Source organism: Rissa tridactyla, chromosome 1, assembly GCF_028500815.1.
Source record: "Rissa tridactyla isolate bRisTri1 chromosome 1, bRisTri1.patW.cur.20221130, whole genome shotgun sequence".
Lineage (NCBI taxonomy): Eukaryota > Metazoa > Chordata > Aves > Charadriiformes > Laridae > Rissa > Rissa tridactyla.
The window spans coordinates 158,304,029-158,323,744 of NC_071466.1; the positions used below are offsets into that span (position 1 = coordinate 158,304,029).

The 19,716-nt window shown below is 45.0% G+C and overlaps 1 protein-coding gene and 1 long non-coding RNA gene across 3 annotated transcripts in view; one reads left to right on the forward strand and one right to left on the reverse strand.

Moving 5' to 3' along the window:
- The window catches only part of PAH (phenylalanine hydroxylase), a 39,540-nt gene that overhangs the window by 8,644 nt on the left and 11,180 nt on the right, over positions 1 to 19,716 (reverse strand). The window contains exons 3-8 of the mRNA XM_054194202.1: positions 15,530 to 15,713; positions 8,174 to 8,262; positions 5,924 to 5,991; positions 2,948 to 3,144; positions 2,448 to 2,583; positions 1,075 to 1,144 (exon numbers count right to left, since the gene is read on the reverse strand). Coding sequence (XP_054050177.1) covers positions 1,075 to 1,144; positions 2,448 to 2,583; positions 2,948 to 3,144; positions 5,924 to 5,991; positions 8,174 to 8,262; positions 15,530 to 15,713 — 744 coding nt within the window. The remainder of the gene's footprint in view (positions 1 to 1,074; positions 1,145 to 2,447; positions 2,584 to 2,947; positions 3,145 to 5,923; positions 5,992 to 8,173; positions 8,263 to 15,529; positions 15,714 to 19,716) is intronic.
- LOC128906652 (uncharacterized) lies at positions 8,171 to 18,255 on the forward strand. Of its 2 annotated transcripts, XR_008465268.1 has the most exons (4): positions 8,173 to 8,290; positions 9,732 to 10,658; positions 12,510 to 16,299; positions 18,119 to 18,255. It is a non-coding gene; the product is annotated as an uncharacterized LOC128906652 (long non-coding RNA). The 2 variants fall into 2 exon arrangements; XR_008465269.1 differs by lacking the exon at positions 9,732 to 10,658 and having other exon boundaries at positions 8,171 to 8,290.

Below are 19,716 nucleotides of genomic sequence, written 5' to 3' on the forward strand. Positions count from 1 at the left end.
TTGTGAGGAAGATGTTACATCAAGTCCATTTTCCCTTCTTTCCTTCCTTCCACCATTCCTTCCACCCTTCTGTCCTCCATCCTTCTTTTCACCCTTCTTTGTCTCTTTTTCTCTTTCTCTCCTCTCCTCTCCTCTCTCTCCTCTCCTCTCCTCTCCTCTCCTCTCCTCTCCTCTCCTCTCCTCTCTCTCCTCTCCTCTCCTCTCCTCTCCTCTCCTCTCCTCTCCTCTCCTCTCCTCTCCTCCTCTCCTCTCCTCTCCTCTCCTCTCCTCTCCTCTCCTCGTCCTCTCCTCTCCTCTCCTCTCCTCTCCTCTCCTCTCCTCTCCTCTCCTCTCCTCTCCTCTCCTCTCCTCTCCTCTCCTTTCCTTTCCTTTCCTTTCCTTTCCTTTCCTTTCCTTTCCTTTCCTTTCTTTCCTTTCCTTTCCTTTCCTTTCCTTTCCTTTCCTTTCCTCCTTCCCTTCCTTCTCTCCTTCCTTCCTTCTTTCTTTCTTTCTCTCTGTCTTTTTGACTTTCTGACTTTCTCTTTTTCTGTCTTTTCACATTTTCTGGTAAGATGCAGCCAAAAGTTTACTCCTTCACCAAGGTTTGGCTTCTTTTCCAGAGACATTAACACCACCAAAGAGAAAGCTCCTCTCCAGCCTTCTCCCATACTTGCAGCTGGGACAGTTCACCACTTTACTCAGCCTCCTCTGTGGCTTCAATAGAAAACAACGAAAAAATCTTCACTTTCCCTAACATTTGGACTGCAGGGTGGGGCAATAATTCATGTGACTCATGAGGCATTTAACTTTGCTCAGTAGGATCAACATCTACAAAAAGTTTTTCAGATGATGGCTTCACAAAGGGTTTGCCTGCAAAAAACAACTCGCACAGAACAGACATTTGGAGTTTGGGTGCATGAGTTCACCTAAGTGACTTGTGTCAAGATTTCAAGCAATAAATAAATCAGCCTCAGCCACTCTTAAACAATATGCTAACAAACACCCCACCCCTCATAGCTCTTAGTTCATCTTCTGAGTTACCTAGTCTCCAGTGTGTTCAATTATAAAAAATAGTAAAACCACTGAGCAACTTACCTGGGAAAACTGAGCAAAACTGGGATCAGCAAAAAGAGGCACATGTCCTAGCAGCTCATGGCAAATATCACTGCAGGAAAACATGACATCTGAATAACTTTAATTTAGGAGAAGTCCAGCAATGCTGGATGAATGCCCTAGAGTCTGCACATAGGCAGGAGTGTAGTGCGTTTTCTCCTACTAGCAAACAATGCTCAGGACTCATGGGAAAACATTTTGCTCTGAAATTATTCTTGTGGTAGAAAAGCTTGCACGCTCCAGGATTTTCAGTATTTTTATCATCATACATCCCTCAGAGGAAGGATGATGCATTATTTGTTTTTCCTTATGGAAGAAAACCACCCATTCAACTGCCCACCCACCTCAGGAAAGCCCAGAAAGAAAACACCCCACCAAAGAGAACATGGACTTTTCAGTCTCAAGGACAAGAAACCTGTTTAGATGAAGGTGAGGCTACTAAGACAGTTTACCATGGTGTCTACATGTACCTCAAGAGGTCAACTCCAGTCCCTGTTCAAGCTCAAAGGCTCCCACTGAGAGCTGGAAGCTCACCCTTCCTCAGGTAGGACTATTTCCATCACAAGCTGAAGTTGGCAGCTGGACAGGCATGTTTGGGAAAGAACTCACCTAAGGACTGATAGATTTTTCAAAGACAGAGAAGTGATTAGGTAAGATGGAAAGAGGAGAGGGATAAGATGCTCCCAGCAAAGCCAGATCTGTGGCCTTCAGACATTTCAGCCTGGCTTTCTGCAGGATGAGAATGGGGTATGCAGAAGCAAGGAGGAAAATCAGAAGAATGAGGGATAGAAAAATGGAGTGGAAAAGAGGTTGTGGGAAGAAGCATGAAGCAAAGAAATGGTAAGGGAAGGGAAGAAAAACCATAAAAATAGAAAGCAGAGGATGAAAATGGCAAGTGAAAAAGGACAATGGCCAGGGACAGAGAGAAACATTACAGCATAAAACTGAAAAAGAGAAGGGATCAATGATCTGGGCTTCCTTTATCTTGCTGCCAGAAGCTTGCTTGCAACATGTTGAGTCATTCCTGCACAAGATTTCACACCACTGTTTGGGTGCTAATAGCTAAGCTAAATGTCTTTGTACACTGCTCTATCGTGTCCCAGTCACCACACAAGCATGCTTTCAGTAGCAAAACTGTCTGATCAGTCCCATAAGAACTTGCAGAAGAGGACACAGCTTGTTAAAAAGACTAGAAATCTTCTGAATATGCTTTCAGAAGAGAGCAGCCGTTTGGCTGGTCTCCATTAGCTCTGTTCCCAGGAGTGCTTCAGAGTCCCACATGGTTATTATCAGTTGGGCTGATGCTGCTATTAGTCCGCTTCATCTTTACACACTTTCTGTGCCAAAGTACTTACGGCTCTGGTGTGTACATGGGTCTGGACGCATGGCGAATATACTGTGTAGAGTGAAATACTCGGAATGCCAGCCCAGCCAAGAAATCCCGAGAGGAGAGCAAACCTGCAACAGGACGCAGGCGAAATCCAGTGCAGGCTGAAAGGATAAAAAAATGGCATCTTAAAAACAGCTAGTGTGTTTGATTTATCCTTACCTGGACTCACAGTGGAAAAAGTTTGTTAATTGTTTTCTTTGCTCTCCCCTTTAAACAGAGTTTAATTGTGAAAGAGCAGGGAATTTTCTACCCATGTGTACCACCATCACAGTATCTAAGCATCTGTACCACCGTACACATGGAAGTTTTAGAGAGGGACCTTAGACATAGGTCGAGTGATGTGCCCAAGCACCACAGGGAGCCTGTGATAAAACAAGGACTGCTTTACCATCTCTGGAAGCACCACCCCCACTGACAGCTGAAGACTTTAATTTGATTTGGTTCTTTCATATGCTTCAAACTTACTCTGCAAGAATTTTGAAATATCTTCAAGCTGGGGAATGTTGTCCTCCCGGTAGCCACAGTACTTCTCCAGCAGTGGGAACACATGGTTGTGTTCATAACAAGCATGAGTTGGATAAAGACTCTTCAGCTCCCTGAAGACAGTGCCCCATGTTTTCTTTTCTTCTTCTGTGTAGGTGACTCGAGGAATAGGTTGGCCACTGGAACAAAAATGAATACCCTCCAGCAACAGAGAAAATGTCCTATGCCATCAGCATCATACTCAGGAGCTTTACGTGGGCTGGCCAGGAGCTGCTGGTGCAGGAGAGGAGATGCCTTTGGTCTGATATGCAGGTGCAAAAGGAGCCTCACTTGCCCCTAGGCACAGGCTGGGAAGGACTCTACTGACCTCATCTGAGATACTTGCCTTTAGAAAATGACTTACATTATTATGGTAAAAATAAATCAGTGCTTATTTGGCTTATCAAGATGTTCTTCTAAAAATATTTGCTGGCTGTTAGTTTCAATTTATTTGCATTTGTAGATATGGAGCAGCTGTTGTATTTCTTGCTCTAATACACAATACATTAATTGTTTTGGTTACAACAGGGAAACCATCAGAAAACTGTTTCTTGGACGGGTAGAGAAATTCTGATCTGTGCTTCACGCTGTAATAGATGCAGACTCCAGTCAGTTCGACTTTTTATAATTGTAATGAGTAATTTTCAGTCAAATCCCACCCTTAGGCCTCTATGTGCTTAGCTCATGTTGGAGCTAGCAGGAATAAGACAATTACAAGCAATGTAGTTTGGCCTCCTGTGAATAGTCAATTCCTTAGCAATAATGATAGGGCCATAGGTGAATCCAGCAGCTTTGAGAAATCAAAGGGTTTTAAGTAACTTAATAGGGTTAACATCACTGCTGGAATAATACTGGAGCTTTACAAGCCCCAGAGACCCATTGTTAAACTCTTGATGACACCCCACCATCTCCCACTCCCTCATTTTTTCCTTGAGCCTCAGGGCAGCTCCTCTGGAGAGCTGTCATTTTCTGTCTCTCTGTATCAGCCCTCCTTGATCTATGGAGCTTTAAACTTCATGTTGAATTATGAGGATTGTTGGGGGATTGTTGTTCCTATAGTACTGTTAAGTAATCCTCAACCACCTTCCAGGGTTACAGGGGGAAGCTATGGTTTAAAAGCCTTTCAAATTTCAATTAAAAAAAAATCAGGGATCAACAGGGCCAGAAGCAAAGGAAGGAAGAGGGAAGAGGCAAGCTAAAAGCAAAGAAAAGAGAAGTCAGGGAAACTGAGCATTCAACAAAGACATTGGGTAAATGTATCAGGAGAGAAGGCAAAAGAGCAAAGGCAGAGTAGAGAGACAAACAGCAGGAGGAAAGAGGACAAAATAGGTGCAAAAGAAGGGACACAGAAGATTAAACTGATGGTGGGAAGAAGAGTACGAGACAAGGAACCACAGACCCACCTCACCTTTGTAGCTCGGTAGCACCTTCACAAGCTAAACATATTTGCCTTTTCAGATACTTCCCATGAAGACCAATAACTTTGGTTGTCCCTCTCCTCCTGCCCAGTTCTCTGCATCTCTGTCCCTCCATGCTGGAGACACCCCCTTGACCTCTTCTCCCCACTGTAGACCCTGAAAGGCATGTCCGCCAGGTGTGGCACCCAGGGCAAAGGCTTCACAGATCCATCTGGGCCTTCCTGAATCAACACTCAAAGTCACAAAAAACACAGGCCTTCTTTCCAGGAGCCCCAGAAATAGGCTTTCGCACCCTACTTATCTACTCCATTACTGAAAGACCTAATTGGAACGTCCAAGAACTTCACACAAAAGTGCTTTTGGGACATAGGTGTAGGTCTGTATATGCTCTGTTTCCAATGTGCCTGAGGATCTGGATAACAGACTAAATATTACTTAAGTTACATCTTGGAATATAAGATGGTTTCAGTTTGGATTTTGGGGGCAGGGGGTGGTTAACATGTTTTTTGTTTGATTTCTGTGTAGGATTTAGTGAAAGCCTGCAAACTAGAGACCAGAATTTGCTATCTATTATGCAGGAAAAGTAAATCTTCTGTGGAATACCTATAAGTGGGCATTAAATGAGTCCACATCTGGCCACAAAGTCTTATCCAAATTTTCTAGCTATAAACTGGGATCCTGACTTTTTTCACCTGACTTTTTTCGCTTTCCATCAATCAGTCCAATTCTGTCTCTCATTTGTGATTAGATCATTAGCTCTTTGGCTCAGGGACTCTTTTCATCACAATGCTGTGCAAAGTGGAGCCCTAAATGTATAACATATGTTACTTTATCCTTTGCAATTACAATTTTTACCAGTCTCAGCAAGAATCAGGCCCAGTAGTACTGATGTGAATGTGTGAGTGGCTCTGGGAGCAGAATTTTATCTCCTCCAGATTTGATCACTGAAAGCAATCAAGCAAGCCTGTTCTAACTGAATTTATCATCTCTATTCATTTATTTTTCTTGGGAAATGAGAGCCCAAATTGCTGATTGCAGCTGGGTCAGACATGATAAAAGTAGAGTATCAGGCGCTGGATTAGCATCAGAACCATAAGTTATTCATTATTTTAATAGTGTATGCAGCTCCTGCTTTAATGTAAATGATAGGCACTCCTCCTCCAGCCCTGGTTTAATGGGGAGAATACCAGAAGCGGCTTTATTCAGCGCTCAGGTCTTTGTAGTAGCAATGGAGTCTGCTGATCAATTAGACAACAAAGCTGGGGAAGAGGGGTGTTGTGGGGAAAGAAGGGAGGCGATGTTCTCTTCTGAATGTGTGCCTGGAACAATTTACTTTTGTTTTACTGTGATTTGAGGATAAATGGATGAAGAGGAAGATTTAAACACATGGCAGAGAAAAGCCAACAGCAGGAGGAGGCTTGTGGGATTGCCAGCAGGGTGAGAGCCCTAGGAGAGACCAGGAGATGTGGGCTTGCTTTCTGCCCATGCCCTAAGCACTCACTGTTTGTAGTTGTAGGCAATATCCGCAAACTCCTTCCTCCGGGCCCGGTACACAGGATCTTTGAACCCCTAAAGAGAAACAGTGATGGTCAGTCCCTGTGTAAGTACAGGGGTGAACAGACTTCCTCTCACCGAGCATCCTGGGGCACGGCTGGTGGAGTCCAAGAAGTGCAGCAGGGTGAATGGGGAATTTTCCTCCATCCTGCCCAGTTCCACTCACGTAGGGCACCACTCCTTCCTGGCTGTGGGGCCACCAGAGCAGCCATTCAGCCATAGCCTCGCAGCACCTCTCACCCCCAAAGTCCTTTCATTTTCTCATTTCCCCTTGCTACAACAAAGGGAAACAAGCTCCTTTAGAGCGCTAATAAGTTGCAAGAGCATTGCACTGAAGTAACAGCACTCGGTTAACCATGTCCTACTGGTTTGTCATGAAGCTTCTCGCAATTCCTGGCACAGCTGGGCTTATCTAGAGGAGCAGAGTTAAACCACATTAGAAACACCCTCATTAACTCAGTCAGACTTTTTAGGTGGATTTTCAGCATGAACCACACTTAAAGGTGCTCATTTTCAAACTGTCAGAAGAACAGTAGGCACTTAGCAGGCCAAAAAGCCCTATTTGCACTACAAATTCAACCATTTGAGATGGTTTAATTACTACAGAGAATGTCTAATAGACCTTGTGGTTGGGAGCTTGACCTTTGCAGCTAATTACCAATAAAACCATGGATAAGAAAGATAATGTCTAAATCTTCATCTAGGATAACCATTCTCCTATCCCAGTGTGCCTGCTATTTAGACTAAAAGTTCCTTGGGGTTAGGAGTGTCTTCTCCACCTAGAGCGGAGAAGCCTCCTTCCAAGCTAGGACACACTTCTGTGGGGCAAATAGCAACAACTCACTGGGCACTGCGGCAGCTCGTGAATGCATCTCAGTGGTGCACAGCACAACTGGACTGAGGGGACACAAAACACAACCAAGTACAGGAGGCAGCTGACATAGAGTGGAGATTGAAGAGCGTGAGTCAAAAAGGCCTAAAAAATGTGCTGTCCAAGATTAACCTGGCATAGACATATTTGTGATTAAATCCTATATCACTTAACTACCAAAAACACAGGCTCCTTTAATTTCTCATTTTCTGCACTCTATGTACTGTCACACCTACTTACTCCAGCAGCTGGGTTTCCTTTTTAAGGCATAAACTGTTCACTAATTCTAGGAACTGGAGCAGAGAGGCTTCATTCCTTTTAATATTCTTTTTTTGTTGTTGTTGGTTTCTTTTTTTCAAATACAATCTTGGTCTATTCCCACATGACACACAAGGGGGCCATTGACTCAGTGTATCTCCTTTCATTCTGCTTTTCATATGACCACACTGAACATCATGAATCATTGTACATGATACATAACACATCTCGAATTAAGCAATAGGTAGTGAATGACTAATCACCCCATCTCAATTAAACTAATAGCAGCAATTTTTGTTGCACTGCATGTAATTTATTTATAATCACCCTATCTCAATTAAACTAATAGCAGCAATTTCTGTTGCACTGCATGGAACTCAGTGTGTTTTGACAAATGAAAATAAGTTGTTGTTTGCTTGGAGAGGGAATAGAGGCAGAAAGTATTCTTGTATCTGGAAGAGCTGAAAAACCACTGAATAATTTTTTTTTTTTATCAGCTAGGCCAACGAACAAAACTTTCTGACCCTACCATTTAAACCACAAATTTTTTGAAACAAGGACCTTTTCTTTTGTTGTGTCTTGCCATGCAAGAATCATGTCAGATTTAACAACCACATAACAAGGCACTAAACTCAATCGTGTGTATGTAATCAAGGATGAAAAAAACAGTATTCCTATCTCTGGGCGATGATATGTTGCTTCTGAAGTTTTTGTTACTAGTGATTCACAAAATGACTCTGAAGTCATCACATCAGTCACCTGGGAAAACTAGAAGTGTCCTTGTGGTGGCCCTGTGGTCTGGTGACCACTATGATTTTTAAGGTCTCCTGGTATTTGCTCAAATTAAAGCAACCTTTGGTTTGATTTACTTGATAACCAGGGATTTGGGCTGATTCTAACCCTATAAATGTGGTACCCTTCTTGTCCTATAACAAGGGGTTAGTCTATACAGACTTAGTCTATAGACTTAGTCTACTAGATCTGTCTTAAAGAAGAGCAAATGTAAATGAGAGAAACACCTGTGCCAATAACATCTCTCCTGATAAAAAATAAAGCTCTATTTCTTACAGGATGATCAGCATCCAGTTCTGCTCCATAGCTTAGGATCTGATTGGCAAACCTGTCCAGCTCCTGGATACTTCTTGGGAACCATGGCACTGCAAAACAGAAAAGAAAGAGAGACTGGTATGCTTCTTCATTACCTGGTTTGGGGCCTTCTTTGAGTCTTCACATCTTTTAATCATGAATGTGAACAAACATACACAACAGGCTAAACTCTTTGGGCAGCGATGACCTTTCCCTGTAGCAGGAGGCAAGAGAAAACCGTGCAAGTTGTCTTGAATTTCTAGCTGGTTTGCACTGTTGGAAGAATACAGAGCATCAGGAATGTCTAGCCCTTGGCACAGAGCTGGCTTGTAATGTTTATGATTTTCTGTTTATTATGCTGGTGTCTTCGCTTACCAAAATGTAGGATTTTTTCCAGAGTATCCTTCCTTTCACAGTAGCTAGAATCAGTGATTTCAAAGGACCAGCAAGAAATCCCACACCAAGAAGGGACCCTCTGAAAATCTCTTTCTAAGACCTACTTGGTGGCCTCACTGAAGCTAGGATGCTGAAATAAAATGATAAATGGCACCCTAATACCTCAGACGAGCATTGTATTTCTGCAGTCATTATACAATAATGCATTCATTTAATTAACATTCTGAGCCTGGTTCTCTGTTGCCTTGTAACTCACACACTATACACACTGCCTACGGCACAGCCAGGGTATGAAATGGGACCACACTGACTACACAGCATGTAATGCCTGTGTGGCCCTCCCTTTGCAGAAGGACATAAGGTGGAAGGCAAGGAAGAACCACAGAGCTTTCCAGATACAATGTGTTCAGATAGAGGAAGGCAAGTGTCTTCATGACAATTGCACTATGAGGAGACGTTCTTTGCAGCTTGTGAGGTACATGGAGCAGTCATCCCAGGTCAGACCTCCTTCCTGGAGCCACGAGTGAGTTCACCCAGCGGTCCAGGCAGTCCCCTGCCACTTGTTCCCCCAACAGCAAGAGGCCTAGCACACACATATAATGGCTGTACCGGGCTGCAGCCCCTTCTTCCATCTCCTCCAGGAGGATCCAGTTGCATACCAAGCCAGAGACCACCCTGTCAGCCACCCCTGGGCCTGGCTACCCCAGCCCTCTGCAACACTGAGAAAGGGAAACTCAGTGGAGGGAGTGCAGGGACCGTGGGCCCTTTCCCCTCCCTTGCCTCATCATTGCTTCAGGAAGTGCGCCAGTAGGTACCACCACTAGGTACCACTGGCAGCTGGGCACATCTTGGGAGCTGCCAGTGCTGCTGGGTTCAGTTTGCTTGGGTTTCCCTTCTGCTGCCCTATTCTTACATTTTTGGCCCTTTGACCCTAGCTGCCTTTGACCCCTGCTTCTCACAAATAGAACTAATTGCTCTCTGAGCCCATGTACACATCTATCTTGAGGAGACTCTGCAGCGCTGAGCTCTATCATTTCTTTACATGTGGTATGAAAAATTACTCCCTTTTGCTTTAAACTTATTTCCTTTGATGTTAATTAGCTCCTGCATACAAACAAAATTTATTGTTGTTCACCTTCTCCAGGACACCTAGGATTTTATAGCTCCCTGTCAGATCCTCTGTCTACCATCCATCTTCCTGGCTGGGACTTTGCCTGTGTTTTTCAGGCACAGGAACCTTCAGCATTCTCATCACGTCTCTCCACACCACTTTCAGTTCTACCATATTTTTTCTAAGGAAAGGGCACAAGACCTACATTTACAGATGTACCCCATGTTCAGGCCATGCAATCATGTCCCCTATGCTCCCCACACTGAGTACAAGTCAACAACATGGACTTCAAGGCTAATATCACCCAAAGGTCTGCTGATCCAAGCCCAGGGACTCTCCGCAGTCTACCAATGTTTGCAGTTCGTTTAGTGACTTTCTTGCATGAATGGATGTCGCTTGCTCAGTCAGTGCTTGGAAAACAGCTCGTTCCCTTGTGTGGCTCTGCTCAGCTGGGAGCACTGTCACTCAGCCATACCTCCCCATCTGATTTTGGGGTTTGTGCCAAGTGAACCTGATCCCCAGCTGGCAGCTGCTGCATGAGCTCCCTGCAGTGCCTTGCTGATGGGGCTCATCCCAGATCTGATGGACCACCTACGGGATAAGAGGATCACTCTGTCTCCAGAACTATTCAGCCTTGCTTTCTGCTGAGCCTAACAACACGGAGGGCACTTGTGGCGCTGGGTTTCTGCGAGGCACCTGCACAGAGGGGCCGGAGCAACAGCAGCAGATTTACGGGGCACGTTTTGGGCGGCTGAATCTCAGCCCCACGCAGAGTGCTCACTTCCCCTGACCTACTGTCCCACCAACAGCCTGGCTCCATCCAACACTCCCGCTGGCAGGTCAGGGAGAGCAGGCAGCTGGTGGCTGCCAGCCGGGAGAGGTCCCGGTCTACCCGGGCTGCAGAGACCCGTCCCGGCGGCTCGACAACGCTCCCGGCTGTGCCTCCCCTTCTCCCGCAAGGTGGGTTTTGGTCCCCCGCTTTCCGAGCTGCGCGCTCTTCTGCTTTGCCCTGAAAGACAGACCTGAACAAGTCACTAGGTGGCAGCAGCAGCCCCAGGAAGATCTCTAAATGACTATTTGCTGGGTGTACCTCCAGCTCTCCAGTTTCTCCAGAAATACTCTCTCACCTGGCTGTTAGCAACCTTCCTGCACCTCCAACCCCTTGAGTTAAACTAGTGAGTAGGAAAAGGTGTGTGTGAGTCCTAGAGAGGAGTCACTACTCACATCACGTGAAGAGTGAGCACACCCAGCCACCCTGCCCTGTTTTCTATGTGGGCAGCCGGGCACCAGGTTTATCTCCTAGCTCTGCCACTGAGCTTTGCATGATGGTGGGGCAATCGCTTCACTGTTTTGTGTTTCAGACTCCCCACTGTCTGCTTGGGGTGAGGCACACTGATAACATGTTTTTGGATCAGGCACTGGAAAAAAAAAAACTGTCTGGCAGCCCCACAGCAAAGGATTTGTCAGTGTTAGAGGGAATAACCGCTATTCTCAGGGATGCACCATGACCTGGAGGGTCCAGGCTGTGCAGACACACTGGTGGGGGATGAAGTCTGCAGAGGATTTCAGCAGTGATGTCTGTAGGGTTTTGCTGCCCTGAATCAGAAAGGTCTAGGTGGGCAGGGTTTGAATCATTACAACTTCAAGAAAGGATAAAATGGATATATAATAATGACTTACTTTTGTTAAATATATTTTATTCTCAAGATTCCCAAAGTACTTGGTGCAGAGGTCATGATAAATTCTGGGACAGACTGACCCCCGGGCTGATGCAGTGCCAGCCCCAGGCATGGAGAGGAGTGGCTTGTATTTCCCCTACATAGGAGCAGCACTTTATCTTCTAGGCATGCAGCCCCTATAGGTACCTGACATATTTCCAGCAGATCTCTGCTTTCTTCCCAGGTCCCCCCAGAGACCGGCGGTAGCTACGAGAAAGCAGCTCTGAAGTCGCAGGGCTGGATGGAAGAGGCAGGCTGCCAAAGGGAAATCCTGAGGATGCTTGGTGCTATTTGCACCAGCGTAGCTGATGTTAAGTCGGGTCCTGGAAAGTTCTGAGCCTTCTCAGCTCTCATGGAAACAAGAACCAAAGGTCCTGAGCACAGCCCAGGGCAGGCACTGCACCAAGTCCATACAGCCCTTGCACCAGGTACCAGGGTGCAAAAGGGCTACTGAGTCTTCTGCCTAGCTGTGCTGTGCCAGGAGGCTGTCCCCAACCCTCCCAGCAACTATTTAAAAGATCAAATCAAATTACCCCCTGGCTGAATCTATCCCATATTTTGTTTGCAGCATCCTCCTCCAGCCCGTTCACCAGACTCGCTGTCTGTCTGCATGGCCATTAATGAATTGCCAGGGCAAGCTGTTGCAACACTGGGCCTCTGTGAAGGTTTGAGGAGCAAACGTGGGCTGATCAGTAATAAATATTGATTTGTCTGTAAGTGAAACAGCAGCATTTATGGGATCGTGCTGGACACCCAAGTGGTGACCAAATTACCATGGGGTCAAATGCTTAGCAGAATGCTAATAAGCCATTTATATGAGAGGCAGCAAAGCAGGGGCAGCGAGAACTTCTGCAGAACTCCTCCATTCGGACCATTGTGAGGAGGGTCAAACACAGGTCTATGCAATTTATAGCAGTTCGAGGGCCAGGTTTAGCCCTTTTTTAAATAGTCCCAAATGCTTTGACCAGCCTCAGGGTTTAGGAAACAAGGCCCCTACAGAACCTCAGCTCACAGTCTGTCTCAGAAATGCAATAAATTGTCTGCATTTCCCTAATGCTGCAAGAGAATAATATTTAATTTTGTTTATTCATAGGCTCCGAGAGGACTGCAGATACACAGCTTGTTTCCAAAAAGAGCCATGAAGAGATGCACTGTGTTTTCACAATAAGTCTTTCCATCTCTACAAAGGGCTTTTGGCCCAGTGACTGCTAGCCCATCTCATCTGAAGCTCTAAAACTACCTTTGGATTTAGAGTGTTTTGCTGGCCTGCTCTCAGCTAAAATTACATTGTTGATCCAAATCTGGTATTTTAAACTGTTTGCATCTGTCATTAGATTTTGCATTTAATTGAGAAAAGACCCTAAAAGCAGTTAAAGTGACCAGACAAAAAAAATAATTGAAAAAGCCATTCATTTATCCCTTGCCCAATAAAGCACATACACACGTGTTTAACACTGAACTATACAGAAGGGGCAGAATACAGAAATTTCCTCTGACTGTCCGCAAAGCAGTGCACTGCCAAAGAATGGCACTTCCTACAGGAAACTGAGCAAAATGTTTGGGTTTTTTTTCTCAAATAATGAGCATGAGCCAAATGAATCCTTAGCAAGGAAGGGCTGAGAGCATCTTTAGGCAGCAGTGAAAGAATCTGTCCCATGGAAGCCCAGATTGCCTCCAGGAGAAAACCTTCCCAGACTTTACCTGCACACTAAGAAGAGTGCGAGAGTATCTCCATAAACCACATTTCTGAGATTTTGCTCCCTGGAGGCATATTGTTCGTGTTATGTGTTTTAGGAATAAAATTTCACAGAAGCGCATCTGTGGATTATGACCAGATTTGCCAGGAAGATACATTAGAAAGGCAAGCTGATCTAAAAAGCACCATGAGGCCTGTTATTTGTTAACGCCACCACTGGTAAAGGACAGCATCTTACCACACTTCTGCAGCTCAGGCTGCTCCCATCTCACTCTGCCCTTGCAGCTGCCTCAGCCCAGAATTTGCCGCCCACAGTTCATCCCCTAAGCAGGGCTTGTTCGACCTTTCAAAATATGGCTCTTCAGGGATTTCAGTTTGACTGGACCCTTACTACTCATGAGAGAAGTTGAAATTGAAAAAAAAAAAAAAAAAAAAGAAAAAGAAAAAGAGAAAGAGCAAAAAGAAATATCAATCTTCCTCTCTTTCCTTGGCAATAAATTGCTCCCACTTTACACTATTTCTGAATTACTGAAACTAACAAACAAACACAAGTTAACCTCTCAGACAGAAGGGGATCAAGTCCTTTTCTGCAGCACTGACAGGATAATCTAGCTCAAAAAACCTTTGATCAACCCAGTAACATGCAGTGAAATCCTAATCCTACAGCTGACCAGGGGAGTTTTGACTTCTGTGAGGTCAGAATTTCACCCACAAGCCTTTCTTGGCTGATTTTGAGAGTTGCATCTCTATCCGACTCTGACCTATGCTTATACAGATTTATTATTTAATAAAGTTTATTACTAACTTCTTAATAATAATTAGAAAAATGAAAGTAATGGCAAGCCTTGCTAGGGCCTGTAGCTTTCTTCTGGAAATAAAGCAGCCCCCAAAAGAGAACCTCTTTGATTTGATGTGATCATAAATCACCTAATCAACCTTTTGTCCCTTCGTCTTATGAATGGAGAGAACAGACTCCAAAGAGTATCTGCCTTCTTCTTTTTCATCTTCAAATGTAATGTCATGGGTAGGACACAAAGGAAACGGTAAAAGGATTACCAGCACTGAGCTCAAGAAGGTATTAATGTCCTTTCATGTTGTTCCTAGGAAGGAAGAGGAAGATCCAGACCTAAAGTATTTAAAGTCTGAAATCCTATTAAAATCACATCTGTTATCTGAAGAGGCATTCAAGTATGTCTCAGACTGGATGCTATGCAGCCACCACTGTACTGAGAAGCCTCAACTCCAGCAAATCTCTCGGTGTTAGGAGCACGGACAACTCACAAAGTCTTTCCTTATTTTCCTCTGAAGGCAGAATTACAACTGACCTCCCTGGGATTTCTTACAGGAATCGAGATTTATTCCTGCTCCCACCAAAGTGGGTGGCAGAGCCTCTCTAGTTTCAACAGCAGGAGTGAGGGGCATCCACAAGCCCAAAAAGTGGAGAGGCAGATGGGTGGTGTTGGACTCACATGCACCTGTGTGAAGAAGAGTGGGCAGCGGGGGGGTTTCTCAGGGGAGTTGATCTACCATCTACAAGCCAAGTCCATGCATAGAGCTGCAGATTTTGCTGGAAAAGTTTGATGCTTTAAATTGTGATCAGGTTTATGTCCAGTTTTTGAGTCAGGGCAGACAGTAACTAGACAGATGTAGTGCATCCCACATAGCAATCCTTGTTGTCTCTCTTCTTCTAAGTTCTCATGTGGGCAGATAACGTAGGAAAAGGATAAAAGTGTACAAGCCCAGTAGTGGCTTTCAGTGCTCAGTGGTCCAAAGCCTATGGGATGGTAGTCAGAGATTCAGGGGACATGTCATTGGGCTTGATAAGCTAACCAATTTGCATTAAATGTGGTGGCATGGGTCCCACCTGCACCCCTGTTACTCCTTCAGGTTACAGGTGTGTATCAAGAACAAAAGTTGCCACCCTGCATAACTTGCCAAAAAGCTGTGTATATAAATGCTGCTTATTTTAAAACAGGGAAGAGGCTCAGAGTAGAAAATAGATGCACCTACAGCTTCCTGAACCATTGCTTAGAGATTTACAAGTTGAGCCTTTAGCCTGTAACTCCAATCATTCTTTGATCCCTGTTAGCTTCTGCAGGTAGTGTAACAAGCTACCACAACAAGACTGTCTTTAAGAGACTGAGTGCTGCCAACCAAGCAGACAGATGACAACATAACAGCATAACATCAGTTCCCAGGAGACCTAGTCAAAAGCATGGCAAAAGATGGACCATGGCAGTTTACACTGAGAGAAAATCTCCAAATGAAAAAGCTTACAAATAGGTGAAATAGGCAAAGGAACAGAAATGCAGCCATACAGATCCAAGAGGAACTCCTTTGCTACAGGAAAATGAATTCATTTTAGTATGTGATGTAAATATTCCTTGTCAATATTATCATTGTCAGTGTATCCTTACCAGTGTCCTTCTTCTTTGTTCGTGAAAGCTCATGGACTGTTGCGCCGATATCATTTCTCAAGGACTTGATGATCTTGTCCAGCGCTGGGACATTCTTGCCTTCCAAGTTAATGAAGAATTCATACTCATCTTTGTTGAGACGGGAGGGTCGTGACTCGATGTGGGTCAGGTTTATACCTTTTTCCTGTAAGAAAGAGAGATTTTGGTCCCACGGGACTTGGGGAAGAAATATGACATAAAGACTAGCTAAAATTCATGTGTCAATCAACAACCCATACCATACAATCCAAATAACTCAAAAGTAGAAACTTGCCTCTGGCGGCCACTGAACTGAGGGCTTTCAGAACAAGGAGAGAGACAACAAGAAAGAATGAGAAGGATGAGGGATTCACCCTTGTGCAGGTCACCAACATAAAGCCTATGCACTACACAAACCTTTGAAAAAGGTGGAAGCAGGGTACAAGTGGCAAACAGGCTTTGTATTGTAAATGGTGACTCCAGTACCGCAAGTACATAATGGCAGCTTGTCCATGGGGATCAACACGGGAAGTAAGCATTCCACCTGGAGAGAACCCTCTCAATAGAAAGTGAATGCTGCATTTATGAGCATCTTAAAAGAAGGTTGAAAAAGCAAGCAGCTGAGCACCCTGTGAGATAAGCTTCTGACAAGCCACCGCACAGTCACCTGCAACGCCACCTGCACAGTTTCCAGGGCTGCGAGCAGGTGTTGGGCAGACATCCAAAGGGAAACGTAGACCTACACCAAAAAGGTAACCCAGGTTTGTGCAAATAAAAACGTGGGTGTTTTAAATCACAGAATCACTAAATCACAGAATCACAGAGTTGCTAAGGTTGGATGGCGCCTCTGGAGATCTTCTAGGCCAACATTCTGCTCAGTCAAGGTCCTGTCGAGTTTTAAGTATCTGTACCACAAACTCTCGGGGCAACTGCTCCAGAATCTGATCGCTCTCACAGCAAAGAAGTCTTTTCTTTAGCACAGACATTCAAATTCCATCTCCAAATATCTTCACTGAGTAGCAACAGTGCCTCCTAGCTCTGAAGAAAAGGATCATTGGCAACTATAGTCTTTATGACTATGGCCAGTGGGTACCTGATCTCAGACATGCCACCATGTCAATGTGTAAAGCAACAAGTAGCTAAAAATCCTGTTTTCCCAGTCACTGAAACAGAAGTCCAGGAAAACCTACCTCAGTTTATCTGAGCTCAAATGTTTTCAAAGCACAGTAATTTGAATATGAAAATATTACTTTCTTTTTTTGGTTGTTTTTTGAAAAAAACCTTTTAAATAGATTTCAGTTAGTGCTGATGTTACCGCCTGACCTTCCTGTCAGGCTCGCACTGTCGCCATGCTGTGGCATGCTGAGGCCAGGTCTGGGCTTCTGTCCTCTGGGAGGAACAGACAAACCCCTGGAGGAAATTTGGGCCTGAAGATCAACCCCAGAAAAGTCAGAGGAGCTGACACACGGCACTTGTCAGCCCTGGAGAAGTTTTTGTTTTGCTGCTTTCAGGCTTAAGAAGACCCCAAACTACACGGGGTGAAATGATGGCCCTGCTGGTGTCGGTCAAACCCCCTGCTGCAGTGGGGTCAGGATTTCATCCATGAAGAAATGCTGTGAGGACCTACTTGTGACCTACAGGGAAGAAAGAGGGAGGCTTTTTATCTGTACCTCCCTCCAGTTTGAGCTTCTCAAGCCCTTTACAGTTTTCTTTGCTACTCTCAGTGCTTGCACAGCACAGGGGGGCATCTGGCCATCAGCGGCAAAAGCCTCATTCACTCCACCACAAAAGGCAGTTTATTACTTGGTAGGAAACAGCATGCACGTCATTCCTCTGTTTCCTGAGTGTCGCACGCTACAGATGAACTTAAATTGTTTGGCTAGATACCAATACAATAAGTTGAAAAGGTCAAAAGCCCATTCGCCAACTGCTGCTCTTGAGAGATGCTGCCCTCACGGGGCCGTCGGGGGGGGGAGAGAATGGCCGCCTCTGTCCTGGGCCCCGCGGACAATTTGTTTTAGGCCTCCAAAACCCCCATTTCACAAACAGACCGCACATTGTACCCTCCACTCGTTGAGGAGCAGGGAGGTGGGGCAAATGACTCGGGGCTGGAAAGCTTTTGACGGAGAGCAGGCACGGGGTGCTGCCGGCCCCTTGGCTGCGGCCGCGCCATGGAGTGCAGTGCGGTAACCTGGGGCTGGCAGGACAAGCCCAGGGCCATCCTCACAAAGGTGGGGAGCGCGTGTGAAATCTCCCCCTGTCAAAGTCTCGGCTCAGGCACACTGGGGTGCTGCTTTACTTTCACCTTGCACGGATGTGTTGGGCTGTTGTATTCTGCCTCCGTGTAGATTCATGGGGGAATGGGGTCCTGGGCACTGGTGGGCTTTCTACTTCTTGCAGAGGCTGTGATAACATGGACCTCTCTTCAGTGGCAGTTATCTCCTGCTTCCCTCCCCTTCCCACAAGTCTTCATCCCTGCCTCAGCATCCTTCCCCTTGTAGATAGCAGAGCTGTTTGAGAGATCACACGGGTACCTCAACAATATCCTTTGGTTTTGTTTTTTTTTTCTAGGTGACTTTTCTGCTGTACCAGCTCTCCAACCTGGCTCAGCAAGCAACTGCACAGACAGTGGTGCCCACAAAATGAAAGGAGTGATGCAGGGGTTGGGAATGAGGAGACAAGCTGCAGGGTGGGCACAAGGCATGCTTAAGGCAGCAGGAGCATCAATGCCTCCCAAAGTATTGCCACAACCTAAGAGAGTGGGAAAAATTTAAAAAAAAAAAAAAAAGACAGGGAAGGAGGAAGGAGCTCATGGAGAGAGTCGCCTCCTTTCTTACACCTGAGATAAGCAGACAGGTTCCCGCAGAGCGTGAAGCTGGTTTGCTGTTTATTTGAGGGGTGCCTGCAGCTCAGCAATGGGCAGAGCTGACCCATTACCTCTTTGTGCTGAGGCTTCAGGACCTCGCAGCAGAGAAGCTGAAGGGAGAAGCCTTCTGGTGACTGTTGTCAAAGCAAGAATTCAGCAGCACTTGTCCAGCTCCCTGAACTGGCATTCTTGGAGAAACATGCTCTCACATGCCGTGCCTTGCTACTAAGCCCCGAATTTCAAAATATTTACAGTGGCTCTGTTACTAGAGTTGCTTTACAAACCTCAATTTCATTCTAGTCCAACTACTCCATCTAGTGTTTAATCTTCATAGTTTCACATTGTTCAAAACTTTTGTATCAGTATTGCCAAATCTTGTAATTGACTCAGGTTTCCCACAGTAGTTGATGCTTTATTTAAAGCTCCAACTTCTGGAGACAAATGGTTACCTGAGAAAGGAGAATGGGGGCATTTTTTTGGTTTAGTTGCTTATTTTTAGTCTCTCTGCATTTTTTTTTATTAGAGCTTGAAATGTTGACAATGAATGTCCTCAACAGACAGCTAATAAAAATTCTGTATTTATTTTATGGGACTTCATGATTTCTGAGCTATTTTTTTGTTGATGGAACCTAACTCCTAACCTGACTGGTTTTGAAAACTGTCACATGTTTTTGGCTGGATTCACACCTGAACTATTAACATTGGTGCCTTCTGCCTTTCCTATTTTAGAGCTGGTAGGAATCAGATGAGCCCATGGCTTGAGATTAGGCGTGCCTTTGATGAGTTCGCCCCATCATCCACTGCAGCTGCAAAGAACTTGCAGCAGGTTGGTGCTTCCCTACTTCTTCTCAGGTTTATGACCAGAATAGAGGTTGATTTTCTCCTGCACGATCTATCATACAACCACGTATCTGCTGGGGTGCTTCTCTGTTGGTAGAGGAGGGGTAACTGTTCGCCTTGCATTTATTTCATAGCAGACCATTTCTAATATACTTTTTAGCAAGTATTAGCAATTCAGAACATAATTTCCCTTGAGGGCTGAGGTGTAACACCTAATGGAGATCACAGGAGTATGGTACTGCCAGATGCCTTGAAGTTAGCAGAAGTCACTCCAAATTTCTTGCTTGTTTTTCTTTAAACCTCCGCTCCTGAGGGTGACAAATCTCAACTTCCATTATTTGGATATCCAAGTTAACTGTGTCTCTATCACTCCCAATTAGAGAAATAAGTCTCAAGACATGTTCTCAGAGCTCAAAAATCAAGTTAGAACAAAGTCCATTTTGTGTAAGTCATGATTTTTGAA